At 44.3% G+C, this 26,099-nt stretch overlaps 1 protein-coding gene across 1 annotated transcript; it reads right to left on the reverse strand.

Moving 5' to 3' along the window:
- Positions 1-1,161: 1,161 nt before the first annotated feature.
- On the reverse strand, positions 1,162-20,635 carry LOC137533404 (toll-like receptor 2). The gene is made up of 2 exons (XM_068254805.1): positions 20,504-20,635; positions 1,162-3,671 (listed from the first exon to the last, which is right to left on the reverse strand). Exon 2 carries the CDS (start codon positions 3,646-3,648, stop codon positions 1,162-1,164), a length of 2,487 nt encoding a protein of 828 aa, XP_068110906.1. The 5' UTR covers positions 3,649-3,671; positions 20,504-20,635.
- Between the last annotated feature and the right edge of the window lie 5,464 nt (positions 20,636-26,099).

Consider the following 26,099-nt stretch of genomic DNA (forward strand, 5'->3'; position numbering starts at 1 on the left):
AGTAACATGTAGCTCTTAGAGATCGGAAGACCTCCGGCAAGAAGGAGGTATGTGCACAGCCTGCCTGCCGCCGCCACTGCTGCCCGCTGCCACCAATGATTGCAGGAGGGGGAGCACTGAGAGGAGAACCCTCCTGCCCCACAAAAGTCCCTGAGCAGGCCCTAGGGCCCCCCCCCTCCCCTTCAGATCACTGGTTACGGGTATGAAAATCATGATGGCCACACTTGTATTATGACCATTTGAGATGGTCCCCGGGGCCATGAAGGGCACCAAGGGGAGGCAAGGGAAGGGGTGTGAACATTGCGGTGGGAGGGGGGTTGCATCCAAGTTTCGCTGGGGGGACACATGAATTGTAGTTTTTCCACTGGCACTCTATAAATAATAATAATATGAACAGATCGTTTAGGTCCATACACTAGATACAGTAGATACAAACCTTTCTGTATGGTTTATGGCCATCTTAGAAAGCAGCAGCAAAGACAATCCTGGCTTCCATCTGTAACCATAAACACAAGTCTTGGGTAGCGCTCTACTTTCAATCTGTTGAGGTTGGCTGTTTGCTTATTCTTTATGGATATATTGGGGAACAGAAAAGTTAAAGAGGATAGAACTGATTTTATGACTTTTTTTGTACCATTAAAAGGTGACAAAGCCAATATTTGCAGGGCCAGATTTCTGGAAAGGCTACAAAGGCCCGGGTTTTGGGTGGCTGCAGCCCAAAGGGGGCACCTAAACATGACATAAGGGTTCAAATGAAAGAGAAGGCTGAAAATGGGGAGCAACGCATGAAAACAGAAGCTGATACCCAAGGGAGCTGTACATGAGAGCTCCAGTACATATATGTTACACATGGAAGAGGGGGCTGCACATGGAATGGGAGGGGCACTCCTCCTCTTGGATGGGGGGCCCAAATACACTTGGCCTAGGGGTGGAAAAAGTATAAATACGACCTTGAACATGTGGCTACATCCATTGACCATGGAGGTGTTCTGAGGTAAAAATAATAGGCAAAAATACAATAAAAACGATCTGATCTGAGCATGTACCAAAAGAACTGTTTCACAGTAAGTTAAATACACAGGGTTGGGGCAATGTACATGACACAGATATCAGAAAAGTTCTTACAATGAAAGAACACAATAGCTAAACTTGGGTTTTGGGCTAAATCAAGGCAGCCACCCTGTGTGTGGTTGGAATTTCCTCTGAACTGCTTGGCTGCTCTTCGAAAGCTGTTTCATTCACCACAGAAAGGTTGTCATGCCCCCTATCACTTAAGCTGCTGTTCCCTAAGATGCCTGTGAGTTGAAGCCAAAAGAAAGACTGTCTGTTCTCCTCTGAAGGCCACTCAAGGTAGGTTTTAGTTCGAAGGAGTTTCCGTAACCTGTGAAACCTCTTAGGCAGTTCTTTTATGCTGACACTTTCCTTGACTACCAGAATGATGTCCTCAAATGCATGACCAATGGCCCTTTGGTGGGCAAAATAGAGTTCATAGTTACACCACTCACTGTTGATAAAGTTGTGGGACAGAACAAAAATAATCTTGCGGCTGTTCTCAATACTTTCAATTATGTTATCAATAATCCATTTTCCAGGCTGAAAGTCCCTCTCATGGATACATACTCTGTATGGTGGTTTGGAAGTCTCTAGATGAGGGAGAAGAACTCCCCTCACCCAATCAGCATCCGAATTGCTGTAAGAGATAAAGGCGTGATAAGCGTAGTCTGAGCTTTGGTCTACATTCCGGGAACGATATCTAGTCCGGATTATTTGACATGTTGCTCTAATATACCATGGTGCTTTGAACTTCCAGCACAAGAACGAGCAAACAATGACCACTAATGCAGTCAGTGATACAGAAAGGCCCACGACTAAGCCGATTTCACATTCCAGCTCATTAATTCTAGTGTCTAGTAAATCCTGGGGTTGACTACAGTAGTAATCATCAGGCCAGTCTGAAATAATTAATGACCCCTTCTGCACGGTCTCCCTAAAGAAGACATTAAGTTCGCATGTACAATAGTAGGGATTGTTGCCCACAGTCAGATGTGTCAGGTGGGGAAAATGTCGCAAAAAACTCTTATCGATCACCCCAAAAGAATTACCTTCCAGAGCCAGTACTTTGAGGGCGAGACTGTGCCACCCTGATGGTATGAACTTGATTTTATTATTTCTGAGATAAAGTTTTTCCAGATTGGTTGCTTTGCTAAAGTATATCATATCCAGTCTATCAATGTGGGAATTGGACATGTCCAAATATTCCACTGTGGTGGGCAGGCAGTTAAACACTTCAAACTTAAGCATATTATCTGATAAAATAAGAACTTTGATGGTAGGTATCCACTTACATGACTCATTTTGACTCCCAAGGTTGTTGGAACTAAGATCAACATAGGTCAACCTTGGCCACCCAGCTGTCAATGATGAAAGTGTCTTTAGACTTTTCATAACATTATTGCTGGCATTGAATACCTCAATATTTGGTAAATTGCTATCTGGACACTTTCCGTTGAATAGATAGGAGGCAAAAAGACGGTTACCGGATATGTTGAGCGTGGCTAAATTACTCATCTGGTCCCAAGCATTGCACAGAACGTAGTTGAAGTTCACATTAATGATGCTAAGTCTCGTGACCTGGCTAAACCAGGTGAATGTCCGGTCAAATCGAAGTATATCTGGGTTGGTTACATCCTGTATCACCAAGTTTTCCAACTCTAACTCTGAAATGACAAAATCTGAACCATTGGTTGTCGGTGAATGGGCAAAATCTATGCCGAGTATAAAAAGATTATCAACCTCAGATTTCTGGACATTTAGCAAAACCAGGCGTAGGAGATTCTCGTTAAAGTTTCCTCCGGAGAAGACAAGGTCCCGTACGGTAATCTGCGGTAGATAAGAGAAAATGTCGACAACTCCCCCATAATAGGACGTCTCAAACAAATTTTGAAAATGGAGGCTAATGAAGGATTTACCAGAGAAATCCTTCAACATGTCCATCAATAGTGTTGGGTTTGTGTCCACAGCTATATCAAACCACAACTGATGAGTGTTCAGCTTCAAGAAAGCCCCAGGTTCATAGTAGTCCAAGCTAGACTTGGATTTTAGAGCAAACCTATTAAGGCTGATGTTCTGAATTGATACAAAGTCATCCTTTAAGATACTCCCAACAAGAGGACCTCCAATGGACAAATATTGCAAGTTCACCAGATTGATGAACGCCTCTCCAAGAAAAGCATGTTGGTAGACGTTATCAGAAATGTCCAAAATGTGCAAGTTCTTCAGGTCTTCCAATGAGGAGTGAGGAATCTTTACAAGAGAGTTATTAAACAAACTCAAGTTTTTAATTTGCAAATTATTCTGGAATGTTCTATCTTCGATAAAGGAAATGTTGTTGAAGCTCAAATCTAATTTATGTAGGTTGCGATATCGAGAGAAGTCCCGTCCGTATATGGCGGAGATTTGGTTGTATGACAGATCCAGGTACTCCACGTTCTCGTGGAGATTTTTAGGGACTCGTGTAAGCTTCTTTCCTTCACAATTGACGGTTGTCTTATCTACACTGGTGTCACAAACCGATTGGCACCAAATCAAGGCAACAAATCCAGCAATCAAAACGACGAGGAGAATCCACCTCCCATTGCGCTGAGCCATATTTAGGTAATTCACATCTTTTCCTGTAAGAAAAAAAAAAGATTTTCAATCATTATGTGAATGATACATTGCTGATTCACATTTTCACATGAAGTGAAAATAAAATGTAGAGAAACCGAGAGCCCAATATAGTGTAGTATGTTAAAACATAAACGAAGTAAGGCAAATCAGTGAGAAGAATATATTAAACAAACGTGGGTTACCACACAGGCAACCACTGTATAGGCAGGTGAGGAGATTAGACCTGTCCTCACTCAGGGCTAAGAAGTCGCTCTCTGTAGATGAGAAAAAGGGGTAGATCACCCCTCCACCAGGGGTGGACACGATTTTGCAGTAGGAGAACAGAGGCGCCAGCAGAATACAAGTGGATAAAATTTTTAAAATTTGCTAGGAGGAAGTGGTGGACTTACCTCCATAAAGCAGACACGAAAGACTGTCTGAAAAGTAGCAATCACATTTATTATATGGTACCCCAAAAGTGCAACGCATTTCGCAGGCCGAGCCCGCTTCATCAGGCAAAAAAGGTAGGGACAAAACAGAATTCCAGCAATAGCAGGTGTAGCTCCTCAGCTGCTATTGCTGGCTACTTTTCAGACAGTCTTTCGTGTCTGCTTTATGGAGGTAAGTCCACCACTTCCTCCTAGCAAATTTTAAAAATTTTATCCACTTTTATTCTGCTGGCGCCAATAAAGTGAAAATAAACTGATGAGAGATAAAAAAAAAAAAAACTGTATCTGTAGTCCTAAGCCTAAACAGGACTTTCCTGGCAACCCACAGTCTTATTTTGTGTTCAAATGTATCTAACTGTAAACTTTATTGTGCTCAAGGCAATACATAATTAAAGTTCAATGAACTTGGATTAGCTACTACCTGTCGGTACGCTCTTTCACTGTCTCTTATTACATCACTAACTCCTTTCCACCAATGATAAACAAAAATGCCAATATTCTTTTTGCATTAATTTTCATGAAAATAATGTAAAATTTGACTTTCGAGCGAAAATGCCTTTGTAAATAATTTTGTAGTACATATTGGATTTTTCACATTTATTGCAGTTCTTGCTCTAAAAGGTCTGATTTTTCACAGCTTTCATCATATTTTGCTTTAAAAGGTGTTGATTTTTTGCATTTGCTCTTTCCTCAATGACAATTTGCCCCAGATGCCAGCCCCCTCCACAGGAGAAATGAGTATAGGGGTAAATAGTACCCCTGTTGGCGTGGGACCGTTTCCGAGGAAATTGTCCTGGGAACTTTTTTTAAAGCTAAGTATTCATGATTAATTAAGACTAATAAAGGATTTTTTTCGTGTTTGTGTGTTTATGTCTTTTAACCCTTTGTGGAAATGGGTAATGGGTACGACGTAACCCTATACTCATTTCTCCTCAGGCTGGGGCTGGCATCTGGGGGTCCCCATCTTAAAAGGGACTCCCAGATGCCACCATGAACCCCCCCAGGGCTTCATTGGACAACGTCCTCCTGGGGCATCGGAGCTGGGGAAGAGGCTCTTGTCCATGGATAGGACAAGGGTTCTGGGGGAAAGGAGGAAGCTTGGTTGCCCTTCTTCTCCAGAGCTTCCACATACCATGGACCAGGCGGGCTGGTATAGCTCAGGGCGCAAAGTCCCATGTGGCTAGTGCTCCACATTTTGGCTACCCCAGCCAGTGTTGCCAACCGCCCGTAAATTTACGGGCAGTCCGTAATTTTTGCTACAAATTAAGCTGCCCGTGAATTCTGTAGGGAATTCAGCAGCGTCCGCTCTGTTGCAGGAGGACAGCAGCGCAGTGGAGGGAGAGCTGTGGGCAGCGGTGGAGAAGGGGGGCAATCTCCCCCCCTTCTCTCACCTTAGTGCTCTCCCTCCCTCGCTGACTGTCCCCCTCCTGATCTAAGTGACGACGAGTGGCTGGCAGTGGCGTTTGGCAGCGGGCAGGACTTACCTTCCGTCTCGCTCCTGCGCCGGAAGTTCTGCTGCTCTGGTCTGGACCAGACCAGAGTAGCGGCAAATCATCCCGCGCCGACGACGAGAGAAGACGCAGGTAAGTTCCGCTCACTGCCGCCTGCCACTGCCAGCCACTCAGTCACTTAGTTCAGGAGGGGAGAGCGAGCTGCTCCCCTCCTGCTTTAGGGGGTCACCTGGCTACCCATGGGCACATATACATCTGGCTACATCTACTGGGCACATATACATCTGGCTACATCTACTGGGCACATACAACCCTGGCTACATCTACTGGGCACATATACATCTGGCTACATCTACTGGGCACATATACCTCTGACTACATCTACTGGGCACATATAACCCTGGCTACATCTACTGGGCACATATAACCCTGGCTACATCTACTGGGCACATATACCTCTGGCTACATCTACTGGGCACATATACCTCTGGCTACATCTACTGGGCACATATACCTCTGGCTACATCTACTGGGCACATATACCTCTGGCTACATCTACTGGGCACATATAACCCTGGCTACATCTACTGGGCACATATAACCCTGGCTACATCTACTGGGCACATATAACCCTGGCTGGCTACATCTACTGGGCACATATAACCCTGGCTACATCTACTGGGCACATATAACCCTGGCTACATATACTAGGGACATATAACCCTGGCTACCCATGGGCACATATAACCCTGGCTACATCTACTGGGCACATATAACCCTGGCTACATCTACTGGGCACATATAACCCTGGCTACATCTACTGGGCACATATAACCCTGGCTACATCTACTGGGCACATATAACCCTGGCTACATCTACTGGGCACATATAACCCTGGCTACATCTACTGGGCACAAATAACCCTGGCTACATCTACTGGGCACATATAACCCTGGCGACATCTACTGGACACATATAACCCTGGCTGCATATACTGGGCACATATAACCCTGGCTACATATACTGGGCACATATAACCCTGCCTACATATACTGGGCACATATACCCCTGCCTACATATACTGGGGACATATACCTCTGGCTACATATACTGGGCACATATATGTGCTAGCTACATATACTGAGGACACTGGCTGTTTGCCATTATGTGCATTTACTGGTGAAAACCTGTCTCTTATGTGCATTTACTGGTGAAAAGCTGTCTCTTATGTGCATTTACTGGTGAAAAGCTGTCTCTTATTATGTGCATTTACTGGTGAAAAGCTGTCTCTTATTATGTGCATTTACTGGTGAAATGCTGTCTCTTATTATGTGCATTTACTGGTGCAAAGCTGTCTCTTATTATGTGCATTTACTGGTGAAAAGCTGTCTCTTATTATGTGCATTTACTGGTGAAAAGCTGTCTCTTATGTTCATTTACTGGTGAAAAGCTGTCTCTCATTACGTGCATTTACTGGTGAAAAGCTGTCTCTCATTACGTGCATTCACTGGTGAAAAGCTGTCTGTCATTACGTGCATTTACTGGTGAAAGGCGGTCTCTTATGTGCATTTACTGGTGAAAAGCTGTCTGTCATTACGTGCATTTACTGGTGAAAGGCTGTCTCTTATGTGCATTTACTGGTGAAACGCTATCTCTCATTATGTGCATTAACTTGCCATGCCCACTTTAGTCGTCGCAAATTTCCTCGAACATGTTGCCCCCTACCCATTTGACTGCCCCCTCATATGTGCCAGTCTAGAACCGGCCCTGTACCCCTGCCTACATATACTGGGCACATATACCCCTGGCTACCTGTTCTGGGGACATCTTTCCCCCTGGCTACCTGTTCTGGGGACATCTATACCCCTGGCCACCTATTCTGGGGACACCTATAGACCTGGGGCTACCTATTTTTGGGGAACCACTGCTGTCAGATTAAATGTATTTTGGGGAACTGCTGCCAGATTATGTGTATGTTGGGGGAATCGCTGCTGCCAGATTACATCTATTTTTTGGGAACCACTGCCATATTATCTGTATTTTGGAAGAACCTCTGCCAGATTACATAGATTTTTGGTGAAATGCTGTAAGATTACATGTATTTTGGGTGAAGGGGAGGAAACACTACGGCAGAGCTCAAACTTCCCTGGCAGACCTTTCACAGCAATATTAAAATCATGTATATTTGGCCCCACCCATGACCAGGCCCACATTCTGTTGCGTGACCACGCCCCCCACGGCGCAGGGGGTTTTGTCAGTAAAAAAAATCTTTTGTCAGTAAATTTGTAGGTATTTGTCAGTAAAAAATAACGTGAAAGGTTGGCAACACTGACCCCAGCCTGAATGGGGACAAGGGGTTAAAGAGGCTCAGGAGAGGAGACCCCATGTTATTTTTTTTTTAATTTACACACTCTGTGCCCCCCCCCCCCCCCCCCCGAATTTTTTGGTCCAAAAAAATAGGTAAAGTTTCCAGGGATCCTTATACAGCCATATCACAGCTGTATAGCGACTCCTGGTCAAAAGCGTTGCCACTTCCACTGGGTTTCCAGGGGGTCACTACGCACTGCGTACTGATCCCCTCAGAAACCCCGTCATGAAATTCATTGCTCTTTCTTTTGATATATGTAAATTTACACTACCGTAGGCTGATATATTATCTGTCGTTTACTGCCTTTGAATATGTACTTTTTTTCCTATCATACTTTAAAATTGATTTTCTCCAAAACTACAAGGTGTTTTTGATTCCTATTGTTCCCACTGTTCTTCTTAACAAACCCCTGTTTCTGTCACTTACAGGAGCTTTGCTATTAGCCGCTAAAGTTGGCAGCCATTGACTTTATTGTTAAATGGGAATGCAAGTTTTTGACAAAAAAAATTGCACTAAAGCGAACGGGTAATTGGCGAGCTATCTGTCAGCAAACTGTTCTGGACATCACTACTTTTAACATCCGGGGGAGGATCATAGCCTCCATTTATTAGTTCTGCCTACACCAATAACCAACTGATGGTTATATACAGAAATTATGTTTCCCAAAATATATATGTAAAAGATACACAAGTAATTACCAAACCAAATGCACCTCACCATCCCAAACTCACTGAATCCACACAGCAAACACTTTCTATAATTGGTATGAGAGTTCATAAAAATGCACCAGTTATGTACAGCCTGGGTCTTTACATGTCCAAATATTGTCTTGGGAGATGCAGATGAGCTGCACCAATCAATAGAGATCAAATTCTGAAACAATTACAACTTAATTAGCACATTATAGCACCTACCATATCATTGTTATCAGCATGACCATTCTTACCTTTCTTAATGGAACAGTCCTCTATGAAGCCACATACACACGCTCAACAAAAGTCTTAATATAAAAAACTTTACAAATGACTATGATTACAAAAGTTGTAAAGATACGTCTTGGCTTGCAAACGACTATTATACACACAGAACGACTTGACGGATGACTTGACGAACAACTACAAATTTACATATTGTTACTCTGGTGAATCTGGTGAACGACTAATATGTTTGCATTGCAAAAATCAAGCACCTCATCCCCCCAGAAGATCTGCCAACCTTAGTCCATGCCTTCATCACATCCCGACTGGACTACTGTAATGCTCTCTACACTGGCCTTCCAAAAAAGGTCTTGTACCGCCTACAGCTGATACAGAATACTGCTGCCAGACTGCTAACCAACCAACCCCGTCACTGCTACATAACGCCAGTCCTGAACTCCCTTCACTGGCTACCTATAGAATGGAGGGTCCTATTCAAGATCGGCCTACTGACATTTAAATCCCTGAATAATATGGGCCCTGGATACATGAAAGATATGTTGCAGCTGGGTAGCAATCCCCGCATTCTCAGATCCACAGGTTCTAATAATCTAGTCATACCCAGAGTCCACTTGGAAACTTTTGGTCCCAGAGCCTTCTGTTATGCTGCCCCTACGTTTTGGAACTCCCTACCTCAACAGATCAGGACAGCTCCATCCCTGGCCGTGTTTAAATCCAGACTGAAAACCCACCTGTTCAGTTTGGTATTTGCAGAATTATAACTTTTGTTGTGTGAATACTTCATCCTACTACCAATTACTGAATCTGAGAGAGCCTAAGCGCTTTGAGTCCTATGGGAGAAAAGCGCTATAGAAATGTTATTATTGTATTATTATTATTATTGTATATGTTCTAGTTAGTAATGGAAGTTGTTGAAAAGTCGTAGCAGACTTCTGTACACATTGCCATGTTGGACACAACTTCTCTTAATCATTTGTCAAGTCAATCGAACAGTTGGATTGACTTGAGCAGGGTCTTATCAGTTGTTGGATGGTTGCCACTTGATGGACATATGTCTTTTTTCAACCAAAATAACTATGTAACTATCCCAATCACCCACGATCCTTGTAGCACACCGGAACAAAATTAAGTGCTGGGGGGGGGGGGGGGGGGGATGTGGGTTATCGAGGAAAAGGACGGGAAAGGGGTCATTTAGATTGTAAGCTCTCCAGTGGAAGCACTTCAATGGTTAATCCAGGGCCAGTGCAGGTATTACCATGGGCAGCACGGTGGCATAGTGGTTAGCTCTCTCGCCTTGCAGCGCTGGGTTCCTGGTTCGAATCCCAGCCAGGGCACTATCTGCAAAGAGTTTGTATGTTCTCTCCGTGTCTGCGTGGGTTTCCTCCGGGCACTCCGGTTTCCTCCCACATTCCAAAAACATACGGATAAGTTAATTGGCTCCCCCTAAAAAAAAAAATTGGCCCTAGACTACATTACTTACAGTACATAATATAGACATATGGCAATGGTAGGGATTAGATTGTGAGCTCCTTTGAGGGACACTTAGTGACAAGATATATATATATACACTGTACAGCGCTGCGTAATATGTCGGCGCTATATAAATACTAAATAATAATAATAATAATAATTACGAGTAGTACAATAATAACGCCCGCCTGTCCACCAGGTTTTCTCGGCTGTCACAGGTTCTCTTGCTGCATGGTCTCTTTACAGTTTTTGCTTCTTAAGTGAACACAAACAAAACCCGAACGGCCAGTTTTTCCACCCAGGTGACAGACAATGTTGTCCCCGTTTCACAGTTCCAGCGTGGCAACCAGGTCACAGGACAGAGCGGGGGACAAACTGCCGGCAACCAGTTTACTGAGAGCGTAGAATCTGCCACCTCAGCCACCTACGTTGCCATGTTAAATCTGGGCAGGATGGAGGCATTGTGGATAACACTCTCGCCTTGCAGTGCTTCACAGAGTTTGTATGTTCTCCCTGTGTCTGTGTGGGTTTTCTCTGGGCACTCTGGTTTTCTCCCACATACCTCACAAAACATATAGATAAGTTAAGTGGCTTATCCATAAATTGGCCCTAGACTATGATGGACATATGACTGGTAGGATTAGATTGTGAGCTCCTCTGGGGACAGTCATTGACATGACTATGTACTCTGTAAAGTGCTGCGGAAGATATTAGTGCTATATAAATACATAATAATAATAATAATATAGGACATTAGACTATAACTATGGTAAGAATAGGTTGTGAGCTCATCTGATGACAGTAATTGACATAACTATGACAAGACAAGACAAATAACATTTATATTGCGCTTTTCTCCTTGCGGACTCAAAGCGCCAGAGCAGAGCAGCAGCCACTAGGGCGCGCTCTATTGGCAGTAGCAGTGTAGGGGAGACTTGCCAAAGGTCTCCTACTGAATTAGTGCTGGCTTACTGAACAGGCAGAGCCGAGATTCGAACCCTGGTCTCCTGTGTCAGAGGCAGCTATGCACTATGTAAAGTGCTGCAGAAGATTTCAGGGCTATATAAATACATAATAATAATATGGTAGGAGATTAGACTATGACTATGGTGGGATTCAATTGTGAGCTCTTCTGAGGACAGTCAGTGATATGGGTATGTACTCTGTAAAAGGCTGCAGAAGATGTCAGTGCTATATAAATACTAAATAATAACAATAATACATAACCACAGCTACATTTTCATGCAGTGGTCCCTCTACATCATCAATTATACTGCATGCAGTAAATGACGTGTCGGGTGCACAACAAGACTTAAACTGTAGCTGAGAGGTGCTTGTGGCCGGCCTAAGTGCTCGTACAAACCTTAGGTAGTTCTCAGCCAAGGTCAGCATTTGGCGCCTCCCCTGCCAGAATCTAGTGGGTGTACAGCAGACCTTCCTGGAAGCGTTGGTGAGAGATCCCGCCTACCGGATCATCTTGTCCAATCGCAGGCCAACACTATTGTTCTCCCTCCTGACCCCTCCTGCTTCGTTGCGTGCCGCAGATCATCCCTCAGCCCCACCCCCTCCTCCATAGTAACAGAACAGGCTAGTGGTGCGTCTGTACAGAGCTCAGCCCCAAACTGTCGTCTAAGGAGTCAGATAGTAAGGTGATATCATTTGTGAAAAGTTTTGGTAATAAACCCTATGGAATCTGTCAGCACAGCCACATATGCCTCTGCGTGATGATGAGGATGATTGTTATTACTACGCATATATTATTATTATTTAGTATTTATATAGTGCTGACATCTTCCTCAGCGCTGTACAGAGTATATTGTTTATTGCCTTGGGGACTCGTAATGTAATCCCTATCACAGTCATATGTCTATGTATGTATCCTGTAGTGTATGTTTTGTAGTCAGGGGAAAACCAATTAACTTATCTGTATGTCTTGGGGATGTGGGAGGAAACACGAGTGCCCGGAGGAAACTCACACAGGCACTGGGAGGGCATACAAACTCCATGCAGATTATGCACTGGCTGGGATTGGAACCAGGGACGCAGCGCTGCAAGGTGAGAGCGCTAACCACTACACCACCGTGCTGCCCAAAGATTATGCATTTACATAACAGATGGGCGCCACTACTTCGTTTTGTGAATCAGCGTGGAATTGCGAGCGCTAGCATTCAGTATTACACAGATAGAAAATCAAATCGCCTCTTAAGCGTCAGGAAGTGAACAAACAAATCGCTCCGCAAAAGAGCTTAGAAAAGCAATTCACAAAAAATCGTACCACGCAGGTAAGCGCCGGACGGCGCTTAAAAAAATCACTCACAAAATCGCAAAACGCTGGCTTCAGTGCTTGCACTTTTAGATGTGAACAAAGCCTTAAAGAGAACCTGTACTGAGTAAAAATATTTAAAATAAACACATGAGGTAACTTCAAATGAACATTACATAGTTACCTTGCCATCAGTTCCTCTCAGAAGCTCACCATTTTCTTCTGACAATGATCCCTTCTAGTTCTGACAATATTTTGTCAGATCTGAAATATATCAGTTGCTGTCAGTAAAATATCAGTTGCTGTCAGTTATAGCTGAGAGGACAACTGATGTACCAGGTAATGTCCATGTTTCCCTATGGCTCAAGTGGGCGATGTTACAGTTTAACTGTGTGCTGACCAGAAAGCTGTTATGGGGTAATGGCCATTTTCAAAATGGAGGACGGAAAATTCCCTTGATCACAGTGAACAAACAGGACGCGGGACAGGAGAAAGACACTGAGGAGTAGACTACATGGAAGGTAAGTATGACTTGTGTATGCTTATTTTGACTTTTAATTTTCAGTTCAGGTTTTCTTTAAAGAGGAGCTGTTAGGTATAGGGTCTCAGAGAAAAAAAAACACATATATCAGTAGCTAAATATTGGCTGTACTTACATTACATATGCATTTCACTGTCCACGTTTGGATTTCACAGAATCTTTATATAGTATTTGCAGAGAATGATGCTCCTGACAGCTCATGGCAGGTTCCATGTTTGTCTGTCTCCTATGAAGCCAATTGTGTTGTCATGTCCTGCCTGCTTCCTGATGATTCCACTCACACAAAAGATCCGTAATGAATAACACTACTGTGCAGTGAATATTGATTAGCCATGTGGCTAGGAACAATAGCGAACTCCTGCAGTGTACTCTGCCCTGAGATTTTTCACTGCTATGCTGTTGTAACATGAGCCTGTACTTTCTCACTAGCAGCCGAGGGGAGGACCCAAGCAGCCCCAGAATGCTTTGCAGTATGGTATGCGGCCTTTCGTCATTTTGAGAGCTTGGGTCTAACAGCTTTGCTGATAAGCACACATTAAAAGTAAGAGAGATTTTTAACTTCAGTATTGCCTTTTTGGCTTCCTTCTAAACTGTTTAACACAGGAGAATAGAGGTTTAAATTAGCTTTTGCAGCCTGACAGTTACTCTTTAAGGTGTACACCAAAGTTTGTGCATTGCCGATACTTTTGTAGGCATTGAAGCAATAGGAGGCTGGAGTATGGCTTTAAAATGTACACTGTCTGCCTGTGTAATGGATTATCTCACTTTGGGGCTGATTCATGAATCTATGGTAAAACTGTCATGCACTGACAGTGCAGGACACATTTTACCAGTACTTATGATACTAGAGTATCCCACGTTGCGCAGCACGCACACCCTGCGATATGTGGGTAAGGCTCATGTTGCTATGGTAAGACTTGTTGTGTTACTTGCATTGATTTGTGAATCGACCCTCTTGTCTGTATATTTCTTGGAAGCATATGGAAGCAGGGGGCGTTACTTCGTGCAAGCGTCTATAGTGACGGCACACGCAGTGAATTCATGTGCGTGGCCACGCACATACCCGCCAAAAGGCAGAAATGCAATTAGTTGCGGTGGCCGGGGGATAACATAAGAGGGAACGGGACTCCTTTTCATTCACCATTGGAGAAGTTACGTGGGATCACGGAACGTGTGAGGAGAACGGGAGTGCAGCATACCCTCTACTCCACAGCGTACATTGTACAATACGATACAATACGTTGCACTGTATTAGGTATTTATAACACCTCCCGGGCATTTTATCATCTTTCTAATTGTTTTTATGGGTTTGTTCGGGATGCGTTCCCTCTATAAACTTTATTTGATATCTTATGAAAGCACATTTTAAGTATTTATATAGCGCCAACATATTACGCAGCGCTGTACAGAGTATATTGTCTTCTCACGTAACTGTCCCTCAGAGGGGCTCACAATGTAGTCCCTACCATAGTCATATGTCCATGTATATATCGCGTAAGTGCACACATCATAGTCTAGACTCTAGGGCCAATGTAGGGGGAAGCCAATTAACTTATCTGTATGCTTTTGGGACGTGGGAGGAAACTGGAGTGTTTGGAGGAAACCCACGCAGACACGGGGAGAACATACAAACTCCTTGCAGATGTTGACCTGGTTGGAAATCGAGCCGCAGACCCAGCGCTGCAAGACAAGAGCGCTAACCACTACGCTACCGTGCTGCCCATGAGCGCATGATAATTTCACCGGGTGTCAAAAAAACGATGTAATGTACAATCATAAAGTTCATCTCGCTCTTATTACAAGCCTATCAGTGGCATAGCTAGAGATCATGGGGCCCCATAGCAAAATGTTCATGGGGCCCTCAGATCTAGGCACTTAAGCAATGCCACCTACCCTATGGATATGAATTTATGGTGCAATGGGTAAGGGCTCTGCCTCTGACACAGGAGACCAGGGTTCGAATCTCGGCTCTGCCTGTTCAGTAAGCCAGAACCTATTCAGTAGGAGACCTTTGGCAAGTCTCCCTAACACTGCTACTGCCTATAGAGCGCGCCCTAGTGGCTGCAGCTCTGGTGCTTTGAGTGTTATTTGTCTTGTCTTATCAGTGAATCAACATAGCACATAATTCATAAGCACTGAGACAAAGTCAGAGGGTGAAGAAACACAAGAAAGGTTATGGTGAATGAAGTACCACCTGGGCCCCATAGCAGCTGCTATGGCTGCTATAGCTATTGCTACGCCCCTGAAGTCTTATAAAATAGCCATTCTGCATGAACCTCCTGGCCAATAATGGCAGATTTTGAAATAATGGGGTTAGGCACAATGCCAGACATCTAACGCTCTACCTGTCACTATCACCGGTGAACTCAACTCAAAGTCAGCTGCAGGCAATGCTGGAGAGGCTGGACTAGACGCGCACGATCGGAGATCGCCACCCCGGGAGCCGTCACCCTGACATAAAACTGCGTGGCAGTCTACTATCCACCTTGAAAAAGAGGACCCCAATGAACCAATGCTGGCCATACAGGTTTAGATTTTTGTCCAATGGGGTAAACAGATTGATTCCTCTATGATGTGAATCTGATCAGAGAGGGATCGTTTCCTCCCCATACATGACACACCTGGGCCCATATGCAATTCACTTTTTTCTCCTGAGTTTGCTCCTAGGTGATATTTTCATAACTTGTAAATAAAATGCATTTTAACCTCTGAAGGACCGTAGGCTTTCACCCCCCTAGTGACCAGGCTATTTTTTTTTACAATTTAATACTCTACAGCTTTGATGGCTCACTGCAAAACCACACAACCGGCACACAAATAACCCCCCCCCCCCTTTTTCTGCCCACCAGCAGAGCTTTCTGTTGGTGGGCTCTGATCGCTGCTGGGGTATATATATATATATACTTATTTGTTTTTTTTTAATAAAAATGCATATTATTTTTATTTATTTTATTACCCCCTCCCTCCCCCCGCTAGCCAATCACATTCTATGAGAGCCGATCACTCTCTGTACCTCCCAAGGGGTAGAGATGTCGGCGAACGGTTCCCGAACCGTTCACCGGCGAACTCCTCACCTGTACTACTTCCGGGACGCAATGATCCGGAGTAGTACGCCAGCGCTGGCCCTGAGGTGCGCGTCCTAGATCGCGCTCCTGTTGCCGGGCACTTTCTGCGCATGTGCGTGACGTCATGAGTGACGTCACGCTCATGTGCAGAGAGTGGCCGGCAGCAGGCGCGCGATCAAAGACGCGCACTGCCGGCCCAGCGCAGGCGTACTACTCCAGATCATTGCGTCCCGGAATTAGTAGCAGCTCCATAGAGGTTCGCCCGCGAACGGTTCGGGCCATCTCTACCAAGGGGACAGCCGAGCTTCACAGCTGTCCCCAGTACAGCGCTGCCATGGATCGCAGCGCTGTACAATGTCAATTGAAGGCAGTTTCGCCATCTAACAGTCTGTTAGCAGCCACTGCCGCTGGGAGACTTATGGCGGAGCTCCGCTCCATCATTCAAGCGGGGGATGCGTGCGCATCGTGTGCGACTCCGCCCCCAGGACTTCACACCAATTGAGCAAGCAAGAAAATACTCAAAATAAATTTGATCGTACATTTACACCTACTTTTTGGTCCTTTTTAATAGTAAAATACTCAAAAGTTATTTTAAATAGCAGATGAAAAATGATCCCCTAGGAGAAAAGTCAGTAGAAAAAAAGTGAATTCCATATGGGCCACAGACTTTCAATAGATTTCACCATGAAATCTATTGAAAATCTATCCAACTATAGCATTGCACTGCTCGTTACAGTGCAACAATGTAGGCCGTTGATCTGCCGCCGTTCCCCCGCCCCGTCCGGCTGAAATTTAACATCCAGTCCGATCTCAATTTTGATCGATCTTTACCGAAAATCAATTTAAATGACCTTCGATTCAGCTTGTTGCCTTGAAGATAGCTGGTGATTGAATCTGCCGATAAAAAAAGATGCGTGTATAGCCAGCTTAAGATTTATAAATGTTTTTGTTTTGTTTTTTAAAATAAGGTATGTTTCTCATTCAGGAGGTTGTAAACGACATGCTTTAATTGCAGGAACAAGAAGAGCAGGTCAATGTAAATAAGCCCTACCCTACCCCCGGTCTGTGAAATGCAGAGATCCAGTGTAGAAAGAGTACAACGGGCGACTTACCTTCCCTCAGGCCAGCGTGTCCCCCTCTGAGTCTCAGCCTGGTCTCTCCTGCTGAACAGTGTGTGTGTGCGCAAAGAGTGTGAGAACAAGGGGTGTGTCTCACAAACAGCACCAACCATGTCACTTTAACTCCTTCCCTTCCTTACCACAGACAGTGGACACAGTGGGGTTTACATGATATCAACTAGAACCATATTCTTTTTTTCAAAATCCTTTCAGAGTCGGTGTGACAACTCCAAACATCCCTGTTCCCTCTGACACTACAATTCCGCCCCCTACCACTGAGAGTCCCCGGAATAAGTGGTGAGCATAAATTTCGCATAATCGTCATTTTGCATCGTAATTCGCAATTATGATGCAAAATCTTAATTAGAAATTTCGGGTAAAATCGTAATTAATTTAGTTCGTAAATGTAATCAGGAACCGTAATTTTGCGTAATTTTGGCGTACGTTTGTGCCGGATTAAGGGGTTAATAGCAGAGCCCCATAGATGCTATCATCACCAAAATTGATATGAAATATTAAGGGGAATAGTGGGAACAAAGAAAAAATAAATAAATAAGAAAAGAAAAAATAATTTTTCAAAAAGACATACCGTAGTTTTTGAGAAATCGATTTTAAAAATGAAAAGAAAACTTTTTTTTTTTTAATTTAGAAAAAATAGTTTAAAAAACATTTGTCCTTGGCATTTTTTTAAAATTAATTTTCTCAAAGACTACAACGTCTCTTTGAAAAATGTTTTTGTCTTGTTCCCACCCTTCTCCTTAACATACCTAGCAATTTTGGTGATGATAGCACGTATAGGGGCTTTGTTATGAACAAAGTCATTTAGGCTAGTGACACATCAGGACGTTGCGTTTAGGGGACGTTATAGGGCACATAACGTGCCCCTAACGCAACGCCTGGTGCTCTCTGGTGTGGACGTCGGAGTGAGCCGCGTTGTGCAGCTCACTCTGGCGTCCGTGATGCGTACTCTTGGACGCATGCGGCATCATGTGGTCCCGCCCGGCCAATCGCCGCACAGAGTGGCCGCTCCAGGAAGTAAACACTGCACGTCACTGAGTGCAGTGAATATTAATTAGCCATGTGCCTGGCAGCTCTCCCTTCCTCCCCAACATTACTGAGCATGTGCAAGCAGTCTAACGCGGCTTAGCCGCCTATAACGTACTGCATGCAGCACTTTGCTGCGTTACAATGTAGCGCAACGTGGGCAGTGTGAACAGCCCACTTGTGTTACATTGCTGTGCGTTGGGGGAGCGTTACAGGCTGCACTAACGTGCGCCTGTAATGTCCCTGTGTGCAAGAAGCCTAAATGTAACCATCTAACCAATAAATGTAACCATTTATTTCAGAATAAAATCCTGCATAACAATATAAGAAAAAAAAGTCAGAAAAAACTATCAATGAACAGAGATTTGAATAGTACAATAAAAGGGATTAGAAATAAGAAAATAACTGGCGCTGAGACAGTCTGTGAAATTATCATGCATCCGCTGAGTTTTTAATAGTCCAAACTTCTGGAAAATCTTTGTAATAAGTCCAGCACCAATTTGAAGTCGAACCAGAGATTTTGATTTAACCAGTTCCCCTTCCCAGGACGAGTAACTACGTCCCTGAAAAATGCCATATCTCGGTGCAGGGACGTAGCTACTCCCTTCCTGCTTGCCCCTCCACCCCGGCTTCCTCCCCCCCCCCCACTTACTCCAGCGAACATTACCGCCACTTATCCTCACCTGGAAGATCAATGAATGGGAACATAGTTCCCCACACCCCCCTTTTTTTAAATTAACCACTTGAGGACTGCGGTGTTAACCCCCCTAGTGACCAGGCTATTTTTACTTAATTGGGCCACTGCAGCTTTAAGGCAATGCTTCAGGCCCGTACAACTCAGCTCACAAGTGATTCCCCCTCCTTTTCTCCCCACCAACAGAGCTCTCTGTTGGTGGGGTCTGATCGTCCCCACATTGTTTATTTTTTTTTATATACATATTTATGTTGTTCATTTTTAATAACCTTTAATAATTTCTTTTTTTACTTTCCCTCCCTCCCTCCCTCTCCCCTGCCGGCCAATCACGCGATCGGCTGTCATAGGCTTCACCCTATGAGAGCCGATCGCTCTCTTGTCCTCCAGGGGGACAGCCGTGCCACACGGCTGTCCCCAGTATAGTGCTGCTGCTATTCGCAGCTCTGTACAAAGCAGTTAGACGGCGAATCGGCGTCTAATAGTCTCCCGAGCGGCGGTCGCCGCATGGAGACTGAAGGCGGGGCGGGGCTCCACCCCCAAGCAGGAGATGCGTGCGCGCGATCTCCTGCAAGCCCCATAGAGGACAGTTCACGCCAATGGGCGTGGAGTGGTCCTGGGGCTGCCGCACTGCTCACACCAATTGGCGTGGAGCAGTCGGCAAGTGGTTAAATGACATTTTTAACATTTAAACCCCTTACCTCCCATTCTCCCCAATAGTTACCCCCAAAAAATTTTGGTAAAAAAAAAAAAAAAATACAATAAAAAAAATACATAAATAGTTACCTTAGAGACTGAACTTTTTTTTTTTTTTTACTATGTATGTCAAGAGGGTATATTACTGTTACTTTATGAATTATGGGCTTGTAATTAGGGATGGACGCAAAACTGAAAAATGCACCTTTATTTTCAACTTTATTTCCATATAAAATATTGGCGTCATACATTGTGCTAGGGAAAAATTTTAAATGTTGCAATAACTGGGACAAATGGGCAAATAAAATGTGTGGGTTTTAATCAGGATATTATTTTAAAACTATAATGGCCGAAAAATAATGAATTTTTTTTCAATTTTTTCTTCTTTTTTCTGTTAAAACACATTTAGAATAAAGTAATTCTTAGCAAAACCCCACAAAGAAAGCCTAATTGGTGGTGAAAAAAACAAGATATAGATTGTTTCATTGCGATAAGCAGTAATAAAGTTATAGGCAAATGAATAGAAGGAGCGCTAACAGGTAAAAATTGCTGTGTTTTTTTAAGGGGGAAAACCCTTGGAGGTGAAGTGGTTAATGGTGCTCATCAGTCAGGCCAAGAACACACTTCGATCTGCAGTCCAGACTTAAAGGGGCACTACAGCGAAAAACTGTAAAATTTAAAATATGTGCAAACATATATAAATAAGAAGTACATTTTTTCCAGAGTAAAATGAGCCATAAATTACTAATGCTGTTACTTACAGTAGGCAGTAGAAATCTGACAGAAGTGACAGGTTTTGGACTAGTCCATCTCTTCATAGGGAATACTCAGCAAGGCTTTTATTCTTTATAAAGATATTCCCTAAAAAGGATGTAAACAGTGATGCTGGCCACCTTCCCTGCTCCCTACACAGTTTTTTGGCAGTTAGACAGAGCAACTGCCATTCACTAAGTGCTTTTGAAAATAAATATATACCTAAGAATCCCCTTGTGAGCATCCGCTCGGCTGCCTGCGCAGGCAGGCAGTTTTTTGACCACTGTTCAGGTCTGCATTCTGCAGGTCTCTGGAAGAGAGACCTTTTGTCAGTTTTGCAGCTTGCTGCTGAGGAATTTGCATACGTTTGTCATGCAGATTGCCTAGCCACATCCTTTGTAGGCTTGCTCTATATATACCATGTGATATCACAGACCTGTGCTGGTCACAAGGGTTAGTCCTGTGAAACTTTCCTGGAGTGTCAGCCTTGCTCATTGTTTAAGATTAGTTCCCTAGTGCAGTTAGGATTGCTTATCTGTTTTGTTTGTCTGTTGCGATTGTCCTGTCCCAGCGGTGGTCGACAGGAAGTCGTTCTGATCTTTGTTCTTGGAGTATAGCTGGAGCAGCGGTTGCTACCAGCTATCCCATCTGATCTGTCTTGCCTGGATCGCACTCGCCTGGCGCTAGTGCTGTGGATCCATCTCTCTTGCTGTACTTGGATCGCACTTGCTCTGGCGGAAAGAGCAGTGGATCCAGCTCACTCTGTTTCTATATTTGGATCGCACGCGCTCTGGCGGAAAGAGCAGTGGATCGTATCTCTCACTTATTCCTGTTTTCGTGTATCTGTCTTGTCTGCTACGAACGCTTGCTGGATGCTCGGTGAGGTAACCGTTAAGCAAGCGCTCGCGTCCTCTGTTTCATGTTTGTCGATCGATGGTTAGTTAGGCGTGCTTGTCTCTGCTGTGCTTAACACGCGGAGACCGCGCATAAACGCGTGCACTATTGCGAATGAGTGCGGTGTTCGCGTTTAGTTAGCGTTTGTTATTTTCCTTATCTTCTCATTGTATATTTGCTGTGCCTTTGCTACTCTCATGCTCTGCCTTGCTGTAGCCTTGTGTCACCTCTGGCAATTGCCTCTCTCGCGATTGCGTTCCTACTTCATATCTGCTGTTGTGTATGCACCGTCGCGGGTTGGCGACTAGTTTGGTGCACACACATACAATCTGTCCCTTTGCTCAATCTCATTCGCAATCGCTTCTCAGGCGATTGCGTTCTCACTCGGTTTTCTTTGTTGTGTGTCCGCCGTCGCAGGTGGTGGCTAGATTGGTGGACATACATACATTCCTCATCTGTGCTTATTCAGTCTTGTGTCGCTGTTAGCAATCGCCATCTCTGGCGATTGCCTTCTCACCTGTTCTTCATGCTTGTGTGTTCATCGTCGCAGGGTGGCGACTAGATTGGTGGACACACACACCCTCTGTCACTTTGATCTCTCTCTTTCAGGGCTATCTTGCCCTGCGTTTCTTCCCTTCGTGCAATTCCTGTCTGGCGTGTGTGGCAGGGCAGAGGAGCTGTTCCTCTGCACTCCACAGCTCCACCTGCCGACAGGAATTTCCCTCTACAGGTGCATTGCACCTTTTGCTGGGTTCCCTCAAATTATACGCTTGTGGAGGATTTCCGCAGTGTCAGCGCACGCCCTGTGAGCTGATCACGGAGAAAATTCCACAATCGTTACACTCCTATAAAGAGATGGACTAGTCCAAAACCTGTCACTTCTGTCAGATTTCTACTACCTACTGTAAGTGCCAGCAACATAGGAGAAAAGTAATTTATGGCTCATTTTACTCTGGAAAAAATCTACTTCTTATTTGTATATGTTTGTGTAACGATGGGTGTCAACACGCAGAGAGAATCTGATTACTGGTGATCTGCAAATTCACCCGCAATGCAGATATACACCAGATTATGGATGATTTGCAGTATCACCAATAATCCGAGTATGTCTAACCTCTGGACACCAGTATAATGTGAGTGTTTGGTGTAACAGTACAACTCTGAGCATAGACCACCAGGGACCCCGGTGGCCTGAGTGACTTGAGGAATACTCCCCTGACTGTGGGGAATATTCCTGTAGCCTGAGGACTCCCTAGAAGAGGGACCCAGGCTGGGTTGCAGGAAGCCTGCGCTGCTGCTAATATGAACAGACTTGCCCTAACTAGGTGTGAGGGCCTATTCTCTATGCCCTGGAACCGGGCTAAGGTATAACATAGAACTGACACAGTATCCTAGTCTTGGGTATGAGGTCCGTAGTCACAACACCCTGGAACTGGTCTAGAGCATAACATAGGAATGACACAGTATCCTAGTCTTGGGTGTGAGGTCCGTAGTCACAACACCCTGGAACTGGTCTAAAGCATAACATAGAACTGACACAGTATCCTAGTCTTGGATGTGAGCTCCGTAGTCACAACACCCTGGAACTGGTCTAGAGCATAACATAGGAATGACACAGTATTATTATTATTATTGTTATTATTTAGTATTTATATAGCTCCAACATATTACGCAGCGCTGTACAGTGTATATATATATCTTGTCACTAACTGTCCCTCAAAGGAGCTCACAATCTAATCCCTACCATTGCCATATGTCTACATTATGTAGTGTAAGTACTGTAGTCTAGGGACAATTTTTTTTTAATTTTTTTTTTTAGGGGGAGCCAATTAACTTATCCGTATGTTTTTGGAATGTGGGAGGAAACCGGAGTGCCCGGAGGAAACCCACGCAAGACATGGAGAGAACATACAAACTCTTTGCAGATAGTGCCCTGGCTGGGACTCGAACCAGGGACCCAGTGCTGCGAGGCGAGAGAGCTAACCACTACGCCCCCGTGCTGACAGTATCCTAGACTTGGGTGTGAGGTCCGTAGTCACAACACCCTGGAACTGGTCTAAAGCATAACATAGAACTGACACAGTATCCTAGTCTTGGGTGTGAGGTCCGTAGTCACAACACCCTGGAACTGGTCTAAAGCATAACAGTAAAGCCACAAGAGTAATCTAGCTCAGTGTGAATCCCCAGGTCCACCTGGCTCTTAACACACTGTAGGATCTGACTGTGGTCTGTGTGCCAACACATAAGCATTCGCAATGGCAGACAACGTGAGACTGAAGGACAAGCAGCTATATAGTGCAGCGCAGATCAGCGCCGCCCAGTCCCCTTCAGCCAACCGCCGTTCGTTCTGGGATCAGCTGACCAGTAGAGTCAGCTGAACCCTTTCTGCTTCCCATAAAGCTTCTGCCTCTCGGCGCGCGCGTATTCCTCAGCCTATGTGCACAGGAAGGCTGAACCACATCAGACACATGTCGCCGCGCAGAAACCGCCGGGCTGAACGCGGAACTAGTTGCCGCGCCGTCAGAGCACGCGGCGGCTTTTCCGCAGTCCTTCACAGTTTGCACATATTTTAAATTTTACAGTTTTTCGCTGTAGTGCCCCTTTAACTCATGCACTAGGGATGGTTGGAAATGCTGATTTTCGATTATGCGGAAATTCCGTTTTTTGCAAGTGCCAATTTCCATTACCGCAGTATACCAACAGTAATGCGATTTCTGATTTTCCAAATTTTCGCAGAAAACGAAAGCTCAGAAAAACTAAAGTATTAGAACGATAAGAGAATGCAGTCGATTTTCCATTTTACATTTTCCCGTGAAAATTTAGTCATCTGTAGTATTGAACCAATCAGAGAATATGGTAATTTACCATAAAAAATTGGAAAAAAACTAAAAATTTAGGCCACGTGGAAGACTTGGTAGTATCCAAGTCTTTCAATCGGTAATAATTACAGCGGAAATCCAATTTCTGTTTTAAAAATTCTGCATTCTCTTATTGGTTGAATGCTTCCGAGGGCTGTGATTGACTAAATTTACAGAGTTGCGGTAAATCTTATTTCTGCAGAAATTGGACTATACCATCTGACCCAGATCCACCCCTCTTATTGGAGGATGAAATTAGTATGAAATACATGAAAATACCATGACTCCATGGCAACACACCAGACAATGAATACAACAGTTTCCAAATCAGCATGTTCTTTGGTGTTCACAGACACGGAACACGGATGAGTTATGATATCTCACACCTCAGAAATCAATAACTCGTACTTTTGAACATATAATTGCCAATCGACTTTGTTCAGTATTAATCTCTCTTCTTTGCGAAAAATTGACTTGAACAGAAATATGAAAATATGCTAGAAAACCTATTTTAAATCTTTATGTTTGACCAACTCTGCTCTGAACTTTCAGACCCAAGAAAGCAGATGTCTTCTCTGACATAAAAACAAAAGTTTGCTTTCCTAAAACAGAAAGAATTTGCGATAATTCAGGTTGGAGTGAGCTCGAGATGTCTCCCAGGCACCACTGCTGAATATATGCAAATTAACCATTGTACCCTTAGAAGCTAAACTCGGTTAATTTGCATATATTCAGCAGTGATGCTCTGGGAGACATCTCGAGCTCACTCCAACCTGAATTATCTCAAATTCTTTCTGTTTTAGGAAAGCAAACTTTTGTTTTTCTTAACATCTTAGTAAGGGGGCTTTTAGGACCATTGTAGTCCCTTACACACCCCAATGAGTTCTGGGTCACCATGAGCTTGCTGGTTAGTCTGTGCTTCTCTGACATAAAGAGACATGACCTGCTTTTCATGCTTTCCTGGAGGAACAATTTATGAGACCGGGCTCAGCTCTGCCTATGAGTTTCTCCGTCATGTAGAGTTACAGATTGTCCAGCAAGCTCATGGTGAACTAGAACTCCTGTCGTTTTTCAGATCGATTTCTCATAGAAGTGAATGGAATTCGATCGTAAAAACGAGCGGACAGTAAATCTGCTGAAAAATCTCATTGTGTATTTCCAGCATAAGGGGCTAAAACGGACTAAAAAGCCTCCTTACTGTTCATGGGGTGAAGCCGATAAAAGTATAAACGATAAATACCATTGTGATTTGGGCGTGGAATGAAAATGATAAATATTGACAGTGGTAATAATGATTGATAAATGTTACTGGTATTTTACTAAAGCTTAACCTAACCCTACTCTCACACAGAACCCGCCCCCCTCCCATGCCCAACCCTAAAACTCCCCATCCTGACGCCTATCCTTAAAACTCCCCATCCTGACGCCTATCCTTAAAACTCCCCATCATGACGCCTAACCCTAAAACCCCCCTTCCTGACAGCCGGGTATCCTTAAAACTCCCTTCCTCCTGACGCCTAACCCTAAAACCACCCTGCCTGATGCCTAACAGTAAAACCCCCCTTCCTGACGCCTAACCCTAAAACTCTCCTTCTTGACACCTAACCCTAAAACACCCCTTCCTGACGCCGAACCCTTCTCTCGCATAGAACCCTCCTTCCTCCCACGCCTAACCCTAAAACCTCCCTTCCTGATGCCTATCCCTAAAACCATCCCTCCCACGCCTAACCCTAAAACCATCCCTCCTGATGCCTAACCCTAAAACCTCCCTTCCTGATGCCTATCCCTAAAACCATCCCTCCTAATGCCTACCCCTAAAACCATCCCTCCTGATGCCTACCCCTAAACCCCC

The sequence above is a fragment of the Hyperolius riggenbachi genome, chromosome 9 (assembly GCF_040937935.1).
Source record: "Hyperolius riggenbachi isolate aHypRig1 chromosome 9, aHypRig1.pri, whole genome shotgun sequence".
Lineage (NCBI taxonomy): Eukaryota > Metazoa > Chordata > Amphibia > Anura > Hyperoliidae > Hyperolius > Hyperolius riggenbachi.